We start from the raw sequence: 13,721 nt of genomic DNA, 5'->3' as shown, positions 1-13,721 counted from the left end.
CTTGTTTTCTGGTAGGCTGCCTCACTGTCTTGGTAGAAATAGTAAGCAGCAGCTTTGGCTGATTGAAATGTTGCTTTTTCAAGAATTGAAGTATGCACAGTTTCTGCTGAACGGCCTCGTGAATGATAATTCAGAGCATAAAATCTGTAAGCTTTGTTGGTCAGTTAGGAATTCATAGATGGGAATTATTTTATTACTACCAGATTTCTCATAAAAGGACATAATTAATGACTTCAAGTCAAGAGATATTAATAGGAATGGCACAGGTACTGGTTTCATGCTTGAAAGATTATTATGATGTTATCAAGGCAATGTATGGAAATTTTTCATTTTGTCTGGATGTAATTAAAAGCCTCATATTTTGTTTTGATTGGCTGCTGCAGTTTTGTATGCTATAGGCATGCATTTCTCTGTTTGAATATTATAAATAAGTGAATGAAAGATTATCTTCCATATTAGACTTTATAAAAGATTAAAATAAAATCCAGACTACCTTAATTGATGTTATTTCTATCAAAGGTTAATTTAGCTTATGGTATTGCTGGGTTTTGTTTGTTCTGGTGTACAGCACATCTGTCTGATTTGCTTTATTGTATTATAAGATTAGGGCTGGTCTCTCTGTCAAGATTGTTTAAGGTAAAGTTTGAGCAGTCATTTTGATATTGGCCATTGTGTACATTTTCATCTTTATATTTCATGCTTAAAGAGGATTTAAAATTAAATGCTAGACTAATATTAATACTACACACACATACAATAGCAGATGCATTATTTTAGATGTTTTTCTTGCATGCAGAAATGCACAGTGCTGAGTTCATTGAAGTCTTATTTTAACCACATCACTTATTTTATGGCAGATGTCTCCGAGGAACATGCTGTTGTTTGCCTTATTTTCTTTCTTTGCCCTGTCATGACTAGAGTACAGCAAGACACATTATTTATGGCCTGAGGGAGCCTAAAGGAGGTACACCTGTGGTAGCCAGGTTGCTAAGGCAAGCATTTTGTGTGGCCATACTGCAGCAATTTCAGGTGACCTGCACTGAGTGCCTGAACATACTTGTGTACCTTCTTGTGGTGGTGTACACTTCCAGATGCCTAATAAAAACCTCTTTCCTAATAGGGACTCAGTGCCAGTTTCTTTCAGTGTTACTGCCACTGAAAGCAGTGAGATCAGAGATGCTCAAGATTGATTTTACTTGCTGTGTATATAACAAGCTTCTTTACAGTATTCATTATGGGGACCCTTGACTCTGAATCTGCCGCTTCAGTTTTTGAGAAATAGTTGTAACTCTTACAGGCTTAATGCTAAGAGAAACTTCTGAGACAAGTTACTTGACAGCTAGGATAAGAGAAGAATGAGAGTTGTTGCCACGCTTCTGCTTGCTTGAAAAGGTTTGAGTATAGGACAGTTCCTGATGGTTTTATTGTGCTATGTTGTCCTCTCAAATGGTTTTTGAAGGTTCCTGGAGTTTGGCCTAGGCATGGGTTTGTGTACATCATAATGGTGAAACTCCACTAAAGTTACAGCTTCCTTTATTTCCTGTCTCACAGTATTATTCAATTACCTCAATTTAACAGGACCACAAAATGCAGCGAATTCCAAAAGGCATCTGTCCAGCTTTGAGCTGCCCAGAATCTCAACAGATCCCCTTATCCCACAGTTGCTGCAAAGTCTGTAAAGGTAAGGTAGTAGCAGGATATATATATAAGCTCAGTGTAATTTTTCATTCTTATAGATTGCAAATGGATTTTTTTTCTGATAATTTTGAATAAGACACTCCTATGCATGATGATCACTGTAGATCTTGGGAAGCTGAATAGGTAACAACTGCACTGTGATATCTGAAAGTTGTTTGTAAAATGTTTTGTAATGTAAATTCTGTGAAACAAGTGTTTGTGTTTTATTCCAGCCAAAAATGGGTGGAGAGTCTAAGAAATCATGTATATAATTACTGATTTCTCTTCCCTTCACCCACTCTTTCTGGGGTGCTTTGAGATATCTCTTTCAGAGGACCATTTGTGCTAAGCAGATGTTCAAGTACTTGGGTAACTTGTTCACCTCTCTGGGCTTGTAGTCTACATCTATAAGCAGAAGCTTTGGGAAATATTTTTGTATGCTGTGCACCTTTGCATGCTACACTCAGTCTGATCCTTACCAAAGGAGAGTGATGTAGGAAGTCTCTGAGTCCTTGGCCCACCCTTTTGATCTGGACTAACACTGGTATCTTCAAAGCTATCAGCATTTGCATCTTCAAGCTGCATCTGTTTCTTGTATGACTAAATAAGATAAATTGAAACCTGGCATGAAGGAGTGTGTTAGGCTCTTGGCCTGATTTTAAGTGTACATCAGCGAAGATTGCAGCTATGGCTATTTCTGTGCCACTCAGCACAAACATGAAGAATATGATTAATGACATCAAGCAGAGGGATAAGAAAGTAGAAGAAAAGAAGTTAAGAGATGACAGGTCTTCAAGTCTGTCACAGTCCAAAAGGATTTTTTAATGATAATTTTCTATAAAATCTTCAGTAGCTTACAGAAAAGAAGTCTATGTTTCTTGTGGCTGGTATAGCTAGAAAAATTTTAATATATGTTGGTTGAGTGCTTTCTGAATGTTTTCAATCCTCCCTGAACTATGCTAGCTTGGCTTCTCATGAGGCAAGGAGCTTATTCTTTAAATGAGAAGCTGATGTAGGCTATTATTCAGTAGCATGCATTTTGTTTTTTTATTGCAGCTGCTATATGAATGTTGAGAATCTTAATAATAATCAGTATGAAAGCCCTCATACTTTCTGGATGACATGTATCTTTGTAGTTAATGTCAAAATCTGATGCAATCCAATACAATCCAGAAATAAGCCTCTTGCTTTTCCACGAACTCAGGATTCAGTGAGCAGGGCAGGAAAAAGGCAAAAAGGAGATGTTGCCATGGCCAGAGGTTGCTCCTGATGCACCTGCTGCTGCTGTCATCAAGGAGTATTGGAGACCTCTGGCACAATTAAACTGTAGAATGTTTTGCTCCATAATATTCTATGTTCTATGCCATCAGTGTGGTAGCTGTGGTGGATGATGATGTCTGGGTAACATTACCTAAGCATGCCTTTAGAGAAACAACCCACAGCAGGAGGAAGAAAAGCATTAGCCTGTTGTATCACAGTAGGTCTGTGATGCTTCTGTCATAACGATGTCACTGGGCCTCAGTACTAAAACATTTTGTCCTTATAGGATCTTCTGCTTCCTTTTATTCTCTGGCTTCATTCCTATTGTTTTACACTGTTCCTGAGCTGTTCAAGTGCAAAAGACTTCTTTGACCTGACCTCCAAATATCTTTGCTGCCACTGTTCTGCTTGGGGTCCTTGTTTAACTAAGCTTCTGTGAGGTTAGGGTTAGAAGCTCTTTCACAGCAAAATATGAAGCAGAAACCAGGTGGAATGATAACACTAATAATCTTTATTGCTGGAAAATACTTTTTTGCTATTTTGCAAGAGGCTTGTGTTGCAGCCTGATGCCAGCTTGCATTCTGGAGCTGTTGCTGTTACACCAGTCCTTGTCCCCTGAGCTTAGCCTACACTCCCAAGGTCTCCTGTGGCTTTCAGAGAAGAAAGTAATTATTGGAAAACACTGCTGCTGCTTGATCAATTAATGCTTCAGTGAAAGAAGGAAACTTGAAACAAATAAATTTAATGAGAGAACAGGGAAGGAGACAAGCTCTACACCTTTATCTACAGATCTGGAAACTGTGAAAGCTTCAAGTCAGTTTCTAGAACCAGTTAAAATTGTTCAACAACATTAAATCATTAGATTTCATGAGAGCAAACAGAAGAAATTTAAAAAGAAACCTACTGAGTTGAAAGGTTCAATCTAAATTTTCCTGCCTGGAAAAGAACTTCACAGTCTTAAAAATTTATAATTAAGGTACAATGTAAAATGGCCACACTCAGGAAAAATAGAAAAGAAAAAATTAGGAAAATAGGAAACAGGGATGGCTAAGAGGTGAGATTTAAAAATAAAATTCTCTGTAATGGAAAGAATGATGTAATAAGGAAAGAGTATTCAGTTAGTGGAGGAAGGGAAGAGATAAGAGGAGAGTAAAGCAAACCAAGTCAATGTTAATCAAAGACTTTTGGTTAAATATAGAAGGATTTTACAAATACATCTGGGAACTAAAAGTTCTAAAAGTATTATCACTGATAAATGAGATGCTGGGTGTCTAAGCTGTTAAGGTCTTTTATAAATGTGCAAACAAACAAACACACAAAAAAAGAAAATGACAAGAACTATATAATTAAGACATGTCCTGTGAAAGTAATTAACAATGACAAGGAGACAGTAAGGGGATTTGAGCAAGCCTCCTATCCAGCTGCTTCAGATCAGTGCTATAACCTGAAATTGAATTGAAGACCTAGAGACAGTCGGTTCTGGTGGCCTTTACTACTGCTCTCATCCATTTCATGCTTGGTACAATTTATTTTTCTGTATCTCACAGACAATAGAAAGGTATTCTTTGACCTAACTGAGAAAAAGAACCGAGAAAAAGATAGCGCTGTCTTTGACAGGTGTGTTTTGTAATTCCTGGATTCTTTTTAACCCTCAATCATGCTTGTTTCTGCACAGGCCATGACTTTTGCACTGAGGGCCATAACTGCATGGAGCATTCTGTGTGCCGGAACCTGGAGGACAGAGCTGTCTGTAGCTGCCGGGACGGCTTCCGAGCCCTTCGAGAGGACAATGCCTACTGTGAAGGTGATGCCCTGTGCGCAGGCTCAGCACTTCTATGTAAATTACTGTGGGATGAGTCCACAGATTCGTAAGCTGTCAAAGGGATTGACATATTCAATGCAGTGAGTTAGATGTTGATCAACTAAAATAATCTCTTCAAATATGTTCATTAAAAGAAAACTAAAAAATCTGATCAGCATGGAGGTAAACAGTTAATATGGCTGAGATCTTGAATTAGAAATGTGCTTCCATAGGAGAGTTTTCCTTTGTTTTCCAAGGTATTCAGATACTTAGGTAATCTAAATCCAACCATTTGAAAAACTTATTAATGTAACATCTAGTTTCTGTTTTCAGTGCTGCATGTTCCTATTTTCTCTCCTCAGGAAGCAAGAAATGCTATAGGTTAGATTCTAGTATTGTTAATCTTTACTGAGTAAAGATTCATTTTTTGAGTTGCTGTTTTGTTATCAGGAACCAACAAGCTACTTAATCAGAAGAGAATCATCTGTACAATGTAGCATCATCAGATGAAAGGAACTCATCCCCACTGCAGCAGTGAAAGCCAAAGTCCTCTGCAGAGTCTCCCAGTGTTGGTGCTGATGTTTGCTCTGCCTCATGAAACCCCTGATTCTGTAAACACAATACCAGTGTGCTGTCAGGCCCTTCTCACAATAAAGCTTAAGTGTTGGCAGCAGAATGGGCTTTGACTAGTAAGCAGTTCTGTTCAGATTAAATTGAAAGTCAAGCATTTATGAGGAGATGTAGTTTAGGGTACTCTGCAGTCCCACCTAATACCTGCATTATTCTCTGGTGATGCACAATAAATGGGATAAGTTGAGGCCTTTTAAGATTGTTCCTTTGGCTGAACTTTGCTGAAGTTAATGCCCAGAGCTTGCTTGAGTTAGTAGCTGCATTAATGTCAGTGGGAATGCTCATTTGTGGACTTACATTTGAGAATTTGTGGCTGTTTTGGGGAAAGAAGCATATAAGTAATTCTGCTTTATATACACCTCTACTTATTTTTTATGGTAAGCCTTCTGATGTAAGCTGATTTTGAGAAGCAGAGCTGAAAATCTTCCAGAACCAAATCCCTTGGCCCCTGTCATGTTCCAGGAGGTATCTGACACCAGGACCTGCTGTGTAACTTGTAACATCAATTGCATTTTGTACCAGAGTCCCTGGAGACTGCTGTGGCCTAGGCTGTGGATCTGTGTTCCTGGGAACTCATCAGCCATTCCCTATTTTAGGGAGTCACTGGAGCAATGGAGTTTTGGTGAATTTAGGAGCTTTAAGAGGTTTTTTTACCTGCAGCTCTATTGTTACTCTGCTCAATGAAAGCAAAAAAACAAATTACACTTTCTTGGTGATTTCCATGTCTCTCACATTAGAGTCTGTTGCTTTGTGTGTAACTTGCCAGGCATGCCATAAGCAAAGAAAGAGAAGAAACTTTTTAATCAGCATTGAGGGTGAAATGTTTGATGAGGACACAGTAGATTATCATATGTGAGGCTGATGCATTCTTATTATAAGAGGATTTACTAGCTTGTGCAGTACCTGATTTCAATATGATGATCTTTTGAGAAGATTTCTTGGCCCAATTGTTTCTGTATGGGAAAATGACATTGGTTCTGGGTGGTAATTATGAATCTGCTTAACTTCTTTCAGAAAACATGCATAAGTGAATAAAAGTTTGGGACATGTTATTTACATAAAAATAATAATTTTGCTTATTACATGTATAGGCATTTAATTGTAACCTAAAAATGTTCCTGATCCAGGAACGCTTGCCCATGTTGAAGGTGATGGGAGTAAGTTACACTAGGAAGATGTGCCCACATGAGCAAAGCTCAGGAGCTGGGTCACTTCCCAAGAGGTTCTCCCTGCCAGAGGTGAAGCTGCCTCAACAGGCAAACCATCCTGGCTTTGCTTCTGGTTCTGTGCTGTAGCTGTGGTGTTGGCACCACACTTGAGCCATGCACAGTTGGCACAGGGGTCCAGACCTGCCCTTGGCTGTCCATCCCTGACTGACTGTGGGGTTGTGTGTTGGAAGGATGGGAGATAAGGCTAAAAATCAAAACTTCAGGATTGTTTTTGTGGAAGGGGCAGGGGGCTGAAATACCCATGTTTCTTCAGAGTTGTGCTTTTATTATTGTATCCCTTTTTCAGTTCAAATGTCTATTTGAGCAGGGGATTTTATTTCTGGAAAGAGACTTTATATACTAAACTAACAAACAGCAAAAGGCACAATGGATGTAGTGTAGCACCAAGTCTTTTCAGAGTCCTGGGCCTCATCTTTAAAGGCTGAAATGGTCCCAACCTCCCTTTCTCAGTGGATACCCTTTCTTCACTCTGCTATTATTCGGTCTTTAATTGCAAACAGAGCCAGGTGTAGAACTGTAGAGTTAACACAAAGCCTTTCAGAGAAGGCTTTTTGTAATGCCTAGAGCCCATAGATATGAGAGCTGTTTCTGTGTTTGCACTGCACAAACTTCAGATATACTGCAAAATTGGATGTCATTGGTTCTGTGTTAGAGCCAAGTTTCACTAAATACCATCCTGATTTGTGCTCTAGCACTATCAAAATGGAAAGAATAAACAGAAGTAATGATGCTTCCATTTGCAGAACTATTCCTTAAGGAGAAAAACAAAAATAAAAACCTCAAAGCTGGTTTCAGTGTGGGTCTGAAAAAGCTGCATAAATTTCACCTGAATGATGGAAGAGTTTGGCTTCTGTCCTAGAATGAACCAGTGCTTTTCCAGAGCTGTGGGATGTCTCTAGATACTTTTATGGTGCTGCTATATTATAATAATATTTGTTAATATTTACATCACATTTAGCTTTCTTTCACAGTGCTGCATAAAGCAGTACTTAAAGAATTGGTATTTCTTAATTTACATGCTGGAAGCCTTATTCCAAATACTTTTAAATCTATTTTCTGCCTCAGGCTATTATGCAGTTTGAGATACTTTGTGAGCAGGTTGTGTATGGATTATGCTCTGCTGCCCAGGTGTAGGTGCTTTTAATACAGCATCCTACCTAACAATAACAGCTTACTAAAACAGGTGTTCTGGTAAAGAGTAATTAGTTTTTCCTGAAGCTACGTGTGCAGTACTCTCAAATTGAAGATTACCCTCTGGAATATATTTCAAAGAGTGTTCAATACCCACTGCTTTTATGATGGTGGAGTTATGCTGAAAAGGCTTTTCAGGATAAAGGTTGTGACTGTTGGCTGCCAAGGTAGTCTGATGCATCTAGAGGAGCATAGTTCAGCTATCTCTCTGCAAAATATGATTTCAGTTCAGAAGTACTGCCAAGGATTGCTGATTAAATAGAGAGCAGAGGAAGCTTGAGAAAAAAGACCTGAAAATACAATCATTTTTGTGGAGACCAAGACAGAATATGACCTGAGAAAACTGCATTATTCTTTATCAAGAGGATTTTGCCTGATGCAGAGGCTATTTTACATCACATATCTGTCTTGGCTGTGATAGAGTTAAATTTTCTTGTAGCAGCCTGTGTAGTGCTGTGGTTTAGGTTTGTGATGCCATCCTCAGTAGTGAAAACAGGAGTACAGTGTGGTTGTTTCTCAGACATTGGTTGACCATCAGTCTGCTGCTGGTAGCTGGAGAGTGGTTACCTTTGAGTCCTTTTTTTTCCTATCCCCTTTCACTTATTTTATGATATCAAAAATGTTTTATTTATATCAAATGATGCGTTTTTTCTCACTTTCATTCCTTTTCCTAATCCCTCCATCCCACTGTGGGGTTGAGCAAGAAAAAGCTGCTGGGTGCCAAATTGCTGACCAGGGTCAGCCTTCTACATGTGACAAATTCGTTATGGGTGTGTGGACATGATGTTTATTTTTTGATATTTGGAAATTTAGTTGTACTATTTGCACAGTATACAACATAGTTAACTTAGAACAATTCTGTGTGAAACAATTTTCAATTTATATTCTAATTTATTCTCTCTCCTCACTAACTCTTCTAGTTTCTCTGCTGTTGTCATGTTTGTCCCAGTTTCAAGTGTAGCAGATGAAATTAGACCAAAGACTGAATGACTTTGTCTGGATTTGAGAATTACATCAGCTTCACTGATGATTGTCCCTTGAGGGGAGATGGTTTTCAGTTGAGAAATGCTTTTGAATAAGCTGGCTTGATTTGAATCATTGCCAGTGGAAGGAAGTAAGCAGTCTTAGAGGAGAAATTGCCTCTTTCCAGAGATTTCTGGAGCACGTCAGAAATGACACTTGGTTACACCTTATCAGGTGTCCCTTAACTCACAGTTGTATGTTACTATTCTGTTTGGAAAGATTTACTAATTTATCCCTTTTTATGCTTAAAAATACTATTAACCCTCTTCCCCAACAATATGAATATTGCACTTATTCACTTACCTAATTAGTACAATCTGTTGTTAATCTTCTTGTTAATCTTGTTGATTTTAACTACTGGATTACAAAAATAAAGCACATTTGCAAAATTAATTTGACTTCCACAGATTGTAGTGAAGAGAAGAAATCTTATAAAGGATAAATAGTTACAATCAAATTGCAGTGGGATATGTGTTGCATCATATAGGCCAAGTAGAGTTATAAAGAACATACTTTTTCTTAAATTAAGTGTAATATTGGGAGAGTGTAAGCAAGAGACTTCCATAATGGAGATAACCCTCAAAGTATTATAATATATTCTATTAAGTCTTCTGGGTCTTTAATAGACAGTACTGAGCTATTTGCTAGCTTTGCTGTCTTCATGGTATGCACCATTTTTTTTGAGTAAGAGTCCTACTTGAAAGCTCTACAGTACTGTCAGCTTTGTGAACCTGGGAAGGCTACTCACACTTCCCTCTTCTAAGAAAAAGTACTTTTTGGAAGTGAAGTGTCAACAGTATCACATATAGATAAGAAATAAAGATTTCCATCTCCATCAGCTGGCAGTTTGTTTGACTCACTCCCTAGTCATTTTGAGTTGGGTTGGGAAACCAATCAAGCAGAAAGAAAAACTTTCACTCTAGGAGGGAGGAATTTTATTTCCAAATTTCTATAAAAACTAATTAAAATGTATAAATATTAAAATGAAATATTAATATTAAATAGTATTAATGTATTATCAATTATTAATGTTTTTTTCTCATCAAAAGCACTGTCATCTTATTTCCATCATTATGTTAGTGAGAAACCTTAATATGTGGAATTAGAAAAGCAGTTTTAATGTGTCAGTGTGGTGGAGCAGGACCAATCCTTCTTGTCTGCTATGACTTTAATTAAGGAAAATAATAAAGTTTATTCCTAACTTAAAGTGCAGAAGCAGTATCCCTGACACCAGTTCATAGATTGTGATTCCCACTGAGGTACAGATTGTGTCATCAGTAGTAGCAGTGAGATAGTTTGTATGTGTACAAATTTTAGGATGTATTCCGTGTTACTTGATTTTGTTTACTTCTGCATTAATTATGTTTGGAATCATTCTATCATCCAGCCATAGCCAGGATTCAGAATGATGTTCTACAATTAAGAAAAAACCAAACAGCTGAAATTAATCATATGAAGGGAGCTTCTTGAAAACTCTTAAACTCTGCTCTTACTATCTGGTAAGGAGGGGTTTTATTGCACTGAGAGCAGCCCTTTTCCACTTGCAATATAAACATATGATGTAATTTGTCTTCAGATGAGAAGTTAAGGTGAAAGCTTCCATACAAATTAAGCAGACCTGCAACCAAAAGAGAAAAGAAAATAAAGCTTTAATTTTGTTCTTATTTTACTTTCAGTTCAGTTTTCACTGTTAGCTGGGAGGTGACTACTGAAAAAATCAGGTGCTTTGCCTGTGTGAAAAGTACCCACAGCCAAATGGTTGGGTTTCTTTTGTAACTCTGAAAACCTCAGTCTAAAAGTGCAACATTTCTTAACAATACATAAAGGCTGGATTCCCAAGAGTTGTAAAAAAGACACAGAAATGCCTTGCGTTAGGGCAAACTGAATTTAAAGCAAATATTCTTTCATGAAGAGTGCAGAGCAATAGCAGCCACAGTGTTTGTATCTGTTCTGGTACCTGTAACTAGTCTGGCACAGTTTGAGGGACAGCTGAGTTGTGGTATCAGCACTTTTCTGTAAAAGAGGCAGTAATCTCCCAGGTGGCTCACAAGAATGTGCTGCATGGTTTAGACCCAAAGACAGTTTAACCCACACATGGGGGCCTTACCACTCTCTTGCTCTTACCACTGCTCACAGGTGCTGTCTTTGCTGTCTTCCAATAGGGAGTTTAAATACATTGGTTCAGTACAATCTGTGCCTTGTCTTCCTGAGAAGAACCCAATAGATATTTGTAGTCTCTGTATAAAAATATTAATGCTCCTCATTACCCTTTTAAAATAGGGGAAAACAAAAACACGATGAGTGACAAGTATTTGAAATTCTTGACATTCACAGTTCAAAATGGTAAGTTGTCATACTTAACTAGGAAAAGAAAAATATTATTTTGCAATTCAGATTTAAAGATGTAATCCTAACTCAGTGCAGTGCTGAAGGGGGTTGGATCATAGCTGGAGTGCCAGTAAGTTGTTCTGATTTTCAGAATTGACTAATTAGTCATATACAACATCCTTTTTATTCTCAGTATGCAACTGTATCAGACTAGTTATTTGGAGCCTAACGAAAGGCCCCCTGGGATGCTTTCATGTCTGACAAATAGCTATATATAGGTACTTGTTTCATCACATGTACACTACTATATGAATTAATTATAAGGTATTAAATTGTAAGAAGATGCAGTTTGACAAGTAAAATATTCCATGATGGCAGACAGTATTTGTTTTCAAAATTTTCAGGTGGTATATATTTTTAAAACTACATGTGTGTGGAGTCCAGTGATGTTTTCACAAGACTGAGATGAAAACTTCCATTTCTTCCAAGAGTCTCACATTCACAAGTAGCTGCTGAGCAATATCTCCTACTGCATGTCTTAACAAGGACAGTTTTATCTCTACAGTCTGTCTTCCTTTCCAAAAACTGGGGCAAGTTGAAATAAAAACAACTCTTTGTACTGTTAAAAATGATATTTCTGAAATGCTGTATTGTTGCATTGTGTCCTTGCAAAGCTGTGTAGAACTTTAGTCAAGGAACGTAGACCTTGAGTGACTTTGCTTTTATTTCAAGTATTTTTTTGTCCTGATGGCCTCTTCAGAGGCTGCAGGATGGACAGAGAAATCATGAACTTAAGCCAAGATCAGAGATTTAAAAGAGCATGAAGGTCAAAAGAACCAGGGTGTGTACAATATGTATGTGTTAACTGTGCAGTTTAGTTAGGGGATAGGAAATAATATGCCCTATGTGAAGAAGCAGCAGTTAGAAGTTATTTTTACTCTAATTAATGCTTTATCAATTTAGTCAAGGTACAATAACATTTTCTTAGTTTACTTACAAGAGTGCTAACACTTAGAATTCACCTCACCCAGTTTCTCTACAGATCTGTTAATAATTCAATAAAATCAATATACGCTAGTAACTGCCCAATTCTTCTTACCCTCCCTGTGTACTGCTGCATGAGTTGTTAGCAGCCAAGTTCTTTTGTGGGACCAGCATGGTGGGAATAATGGAAGGTTATTTCACCCTTTTCTTCTTGGTCTTTGTGTATGCTTGAGGTAATTTTTGTATGATTTAACTCAGCATGAGGGGTATGTTCTTATAGTTGATTCGCAGGGCTAGATTAATTGTGATTCCTTAGGTTGTAGTGCTTTCCTCTTTGGGGGAGGAGAGACACACAGGTCTAGAAAGGTAGACAAAAATAAAAGTAAAAAAACTCCCCAAGAGCAAAAAACAATTTTGGACTTAGCTTGTATATGCGTTACCTCTTTATAATTTTGCTGTAGGGGCCAGGCTTTACACTGGCTGTTGGTAGTAGCAAAAGCACAGGGTATAAAGAGAAGAAAAAGTTGAAAATTATCTAAAGAGGGTAGAAGTGATAACAACTATGGTGGTGCTGTCAGCTGGAATAAATAATGTGAAAAAATACACAATTTTGATTGAAGTTGATGGTTACATCCTTTGTGGGATATGTCAGTTGTAAAAACTGCTGCAGTGGATTTGATAGAGCAAAGCAAAACAAAAGTGCAGTGATTGTTTTGTAACTGACTGGAGGCAACAGCAGCAGTTAAACCATAGGCTTGACAGGTGATGGAGAGTCTAGAAATAGTAGTGGGAGGAGGAGGAGGAGCAAGGGCTGTGCCAGAGCCCCAAGATATTTTTTCATCTTAGATGGCAAGTGAGAAAGGGTTTATACAAAAAGAGACACATAGAAGATAGTGTTATGGAAACCAAAAGACACGAGATATTGAAAACAGGCAGTAGGTGAAAATGAAGGGAAGCTGAAGAGAGTAGGAGCTTGGAAATATGATCAAGGGAATGTGAGACCCTACTGGGAATATTTTTATTAGAGCAATGAGGAAGTTTAAGCATACTAAACATTCGAGCAGTTGGGTACATAGTGTTTGGTGGTGGAAATAGAAAAGCCCAATACTCTCACAGATGGGTAAGCTGGTGTGATTGTACTTCAAAGTTATGCTCTGTTCTTTTTCTTTTAAGGAATAAGAGCTGATGGGTTGAGTACAGGAAGAGAGACAAAGGGAGAAAAACTCGAAGACTAAATGTAGGTAGAAAGTGGTTGCAGGAGGAAAACAGCAGAGAAGCTTGATGTCAGAGGTAGAAAGTGAGAAAAGTAGGACTTGTTGGTGGACAGATGACAAAGAGAAAGTAAATGGGCAGAATTTCTTTTCCTCTGTGATCCTGTTCCAGGTGCAGATCAGGTTATGTTTGCTGTAAAGGTTTTAAATCCTCATTTACCTTTTCAATGGTATTGATTGCTGTGAATGGTCACTGTTCATTTTCATAGTCCCTTAATTGTTGAGTAGCACCTGCTGATTTTGTGATGCCCTTTTTCTAGGTCAGGGCCAAGAGAAGAGTCTCAATCTTTCCCTTCTTGTCTCTCTGTATGAGTCAGGGTGGTATTG

The 13,721-nt window shown here is 37.9% G+C and overlaps 1 protein-coding gene across 2 annotated transcripts in view; it reads left to right on the top strand.

Moving 5' to 3' along the window:
• Positions 1-13,721, top strand: part of NELL2 (neural EGFL like 2) — a 134,647-nt gene that overhangs the window by 55,231 nt on the left and 65,695 nt on the right. For both annotated transcript variants that reach the window (XM_064701817.1, XM_064701816.1), the window contains exons 11-12: positions 1,579-1,681; positions 4,613-4,741. In XM_064701817.1, the coding sequence (XP_064557887.1) occupies positions 1,579-1,681; positions 4,613-4,741 (232 nt within the window). The remainder of the gene's footprint in view (positions 1-1,578; positions 1,682-4,612; positions 4,742-13,721) is intronic.

Source organism: Zonotrichia leucophrys, chromosome 1A (assembly GCF_028769735.1).
Source record: "Zonotrichia leucophrys gambelii isolate GWCS_2022_RI chromosome 1A, RI_Zleu_2.0, whole genome shotgun sequence".
Classification (NCBI taxonomy): Eukaryota; Metazoa; Chordata; class Aves; order Passeriformes; family Passerellidae; genus Zonotrichia; species Zonotrichia leucophrys.
This window is presented reverse-complemented; position numbering and strand designations above follow the sequence as displayed.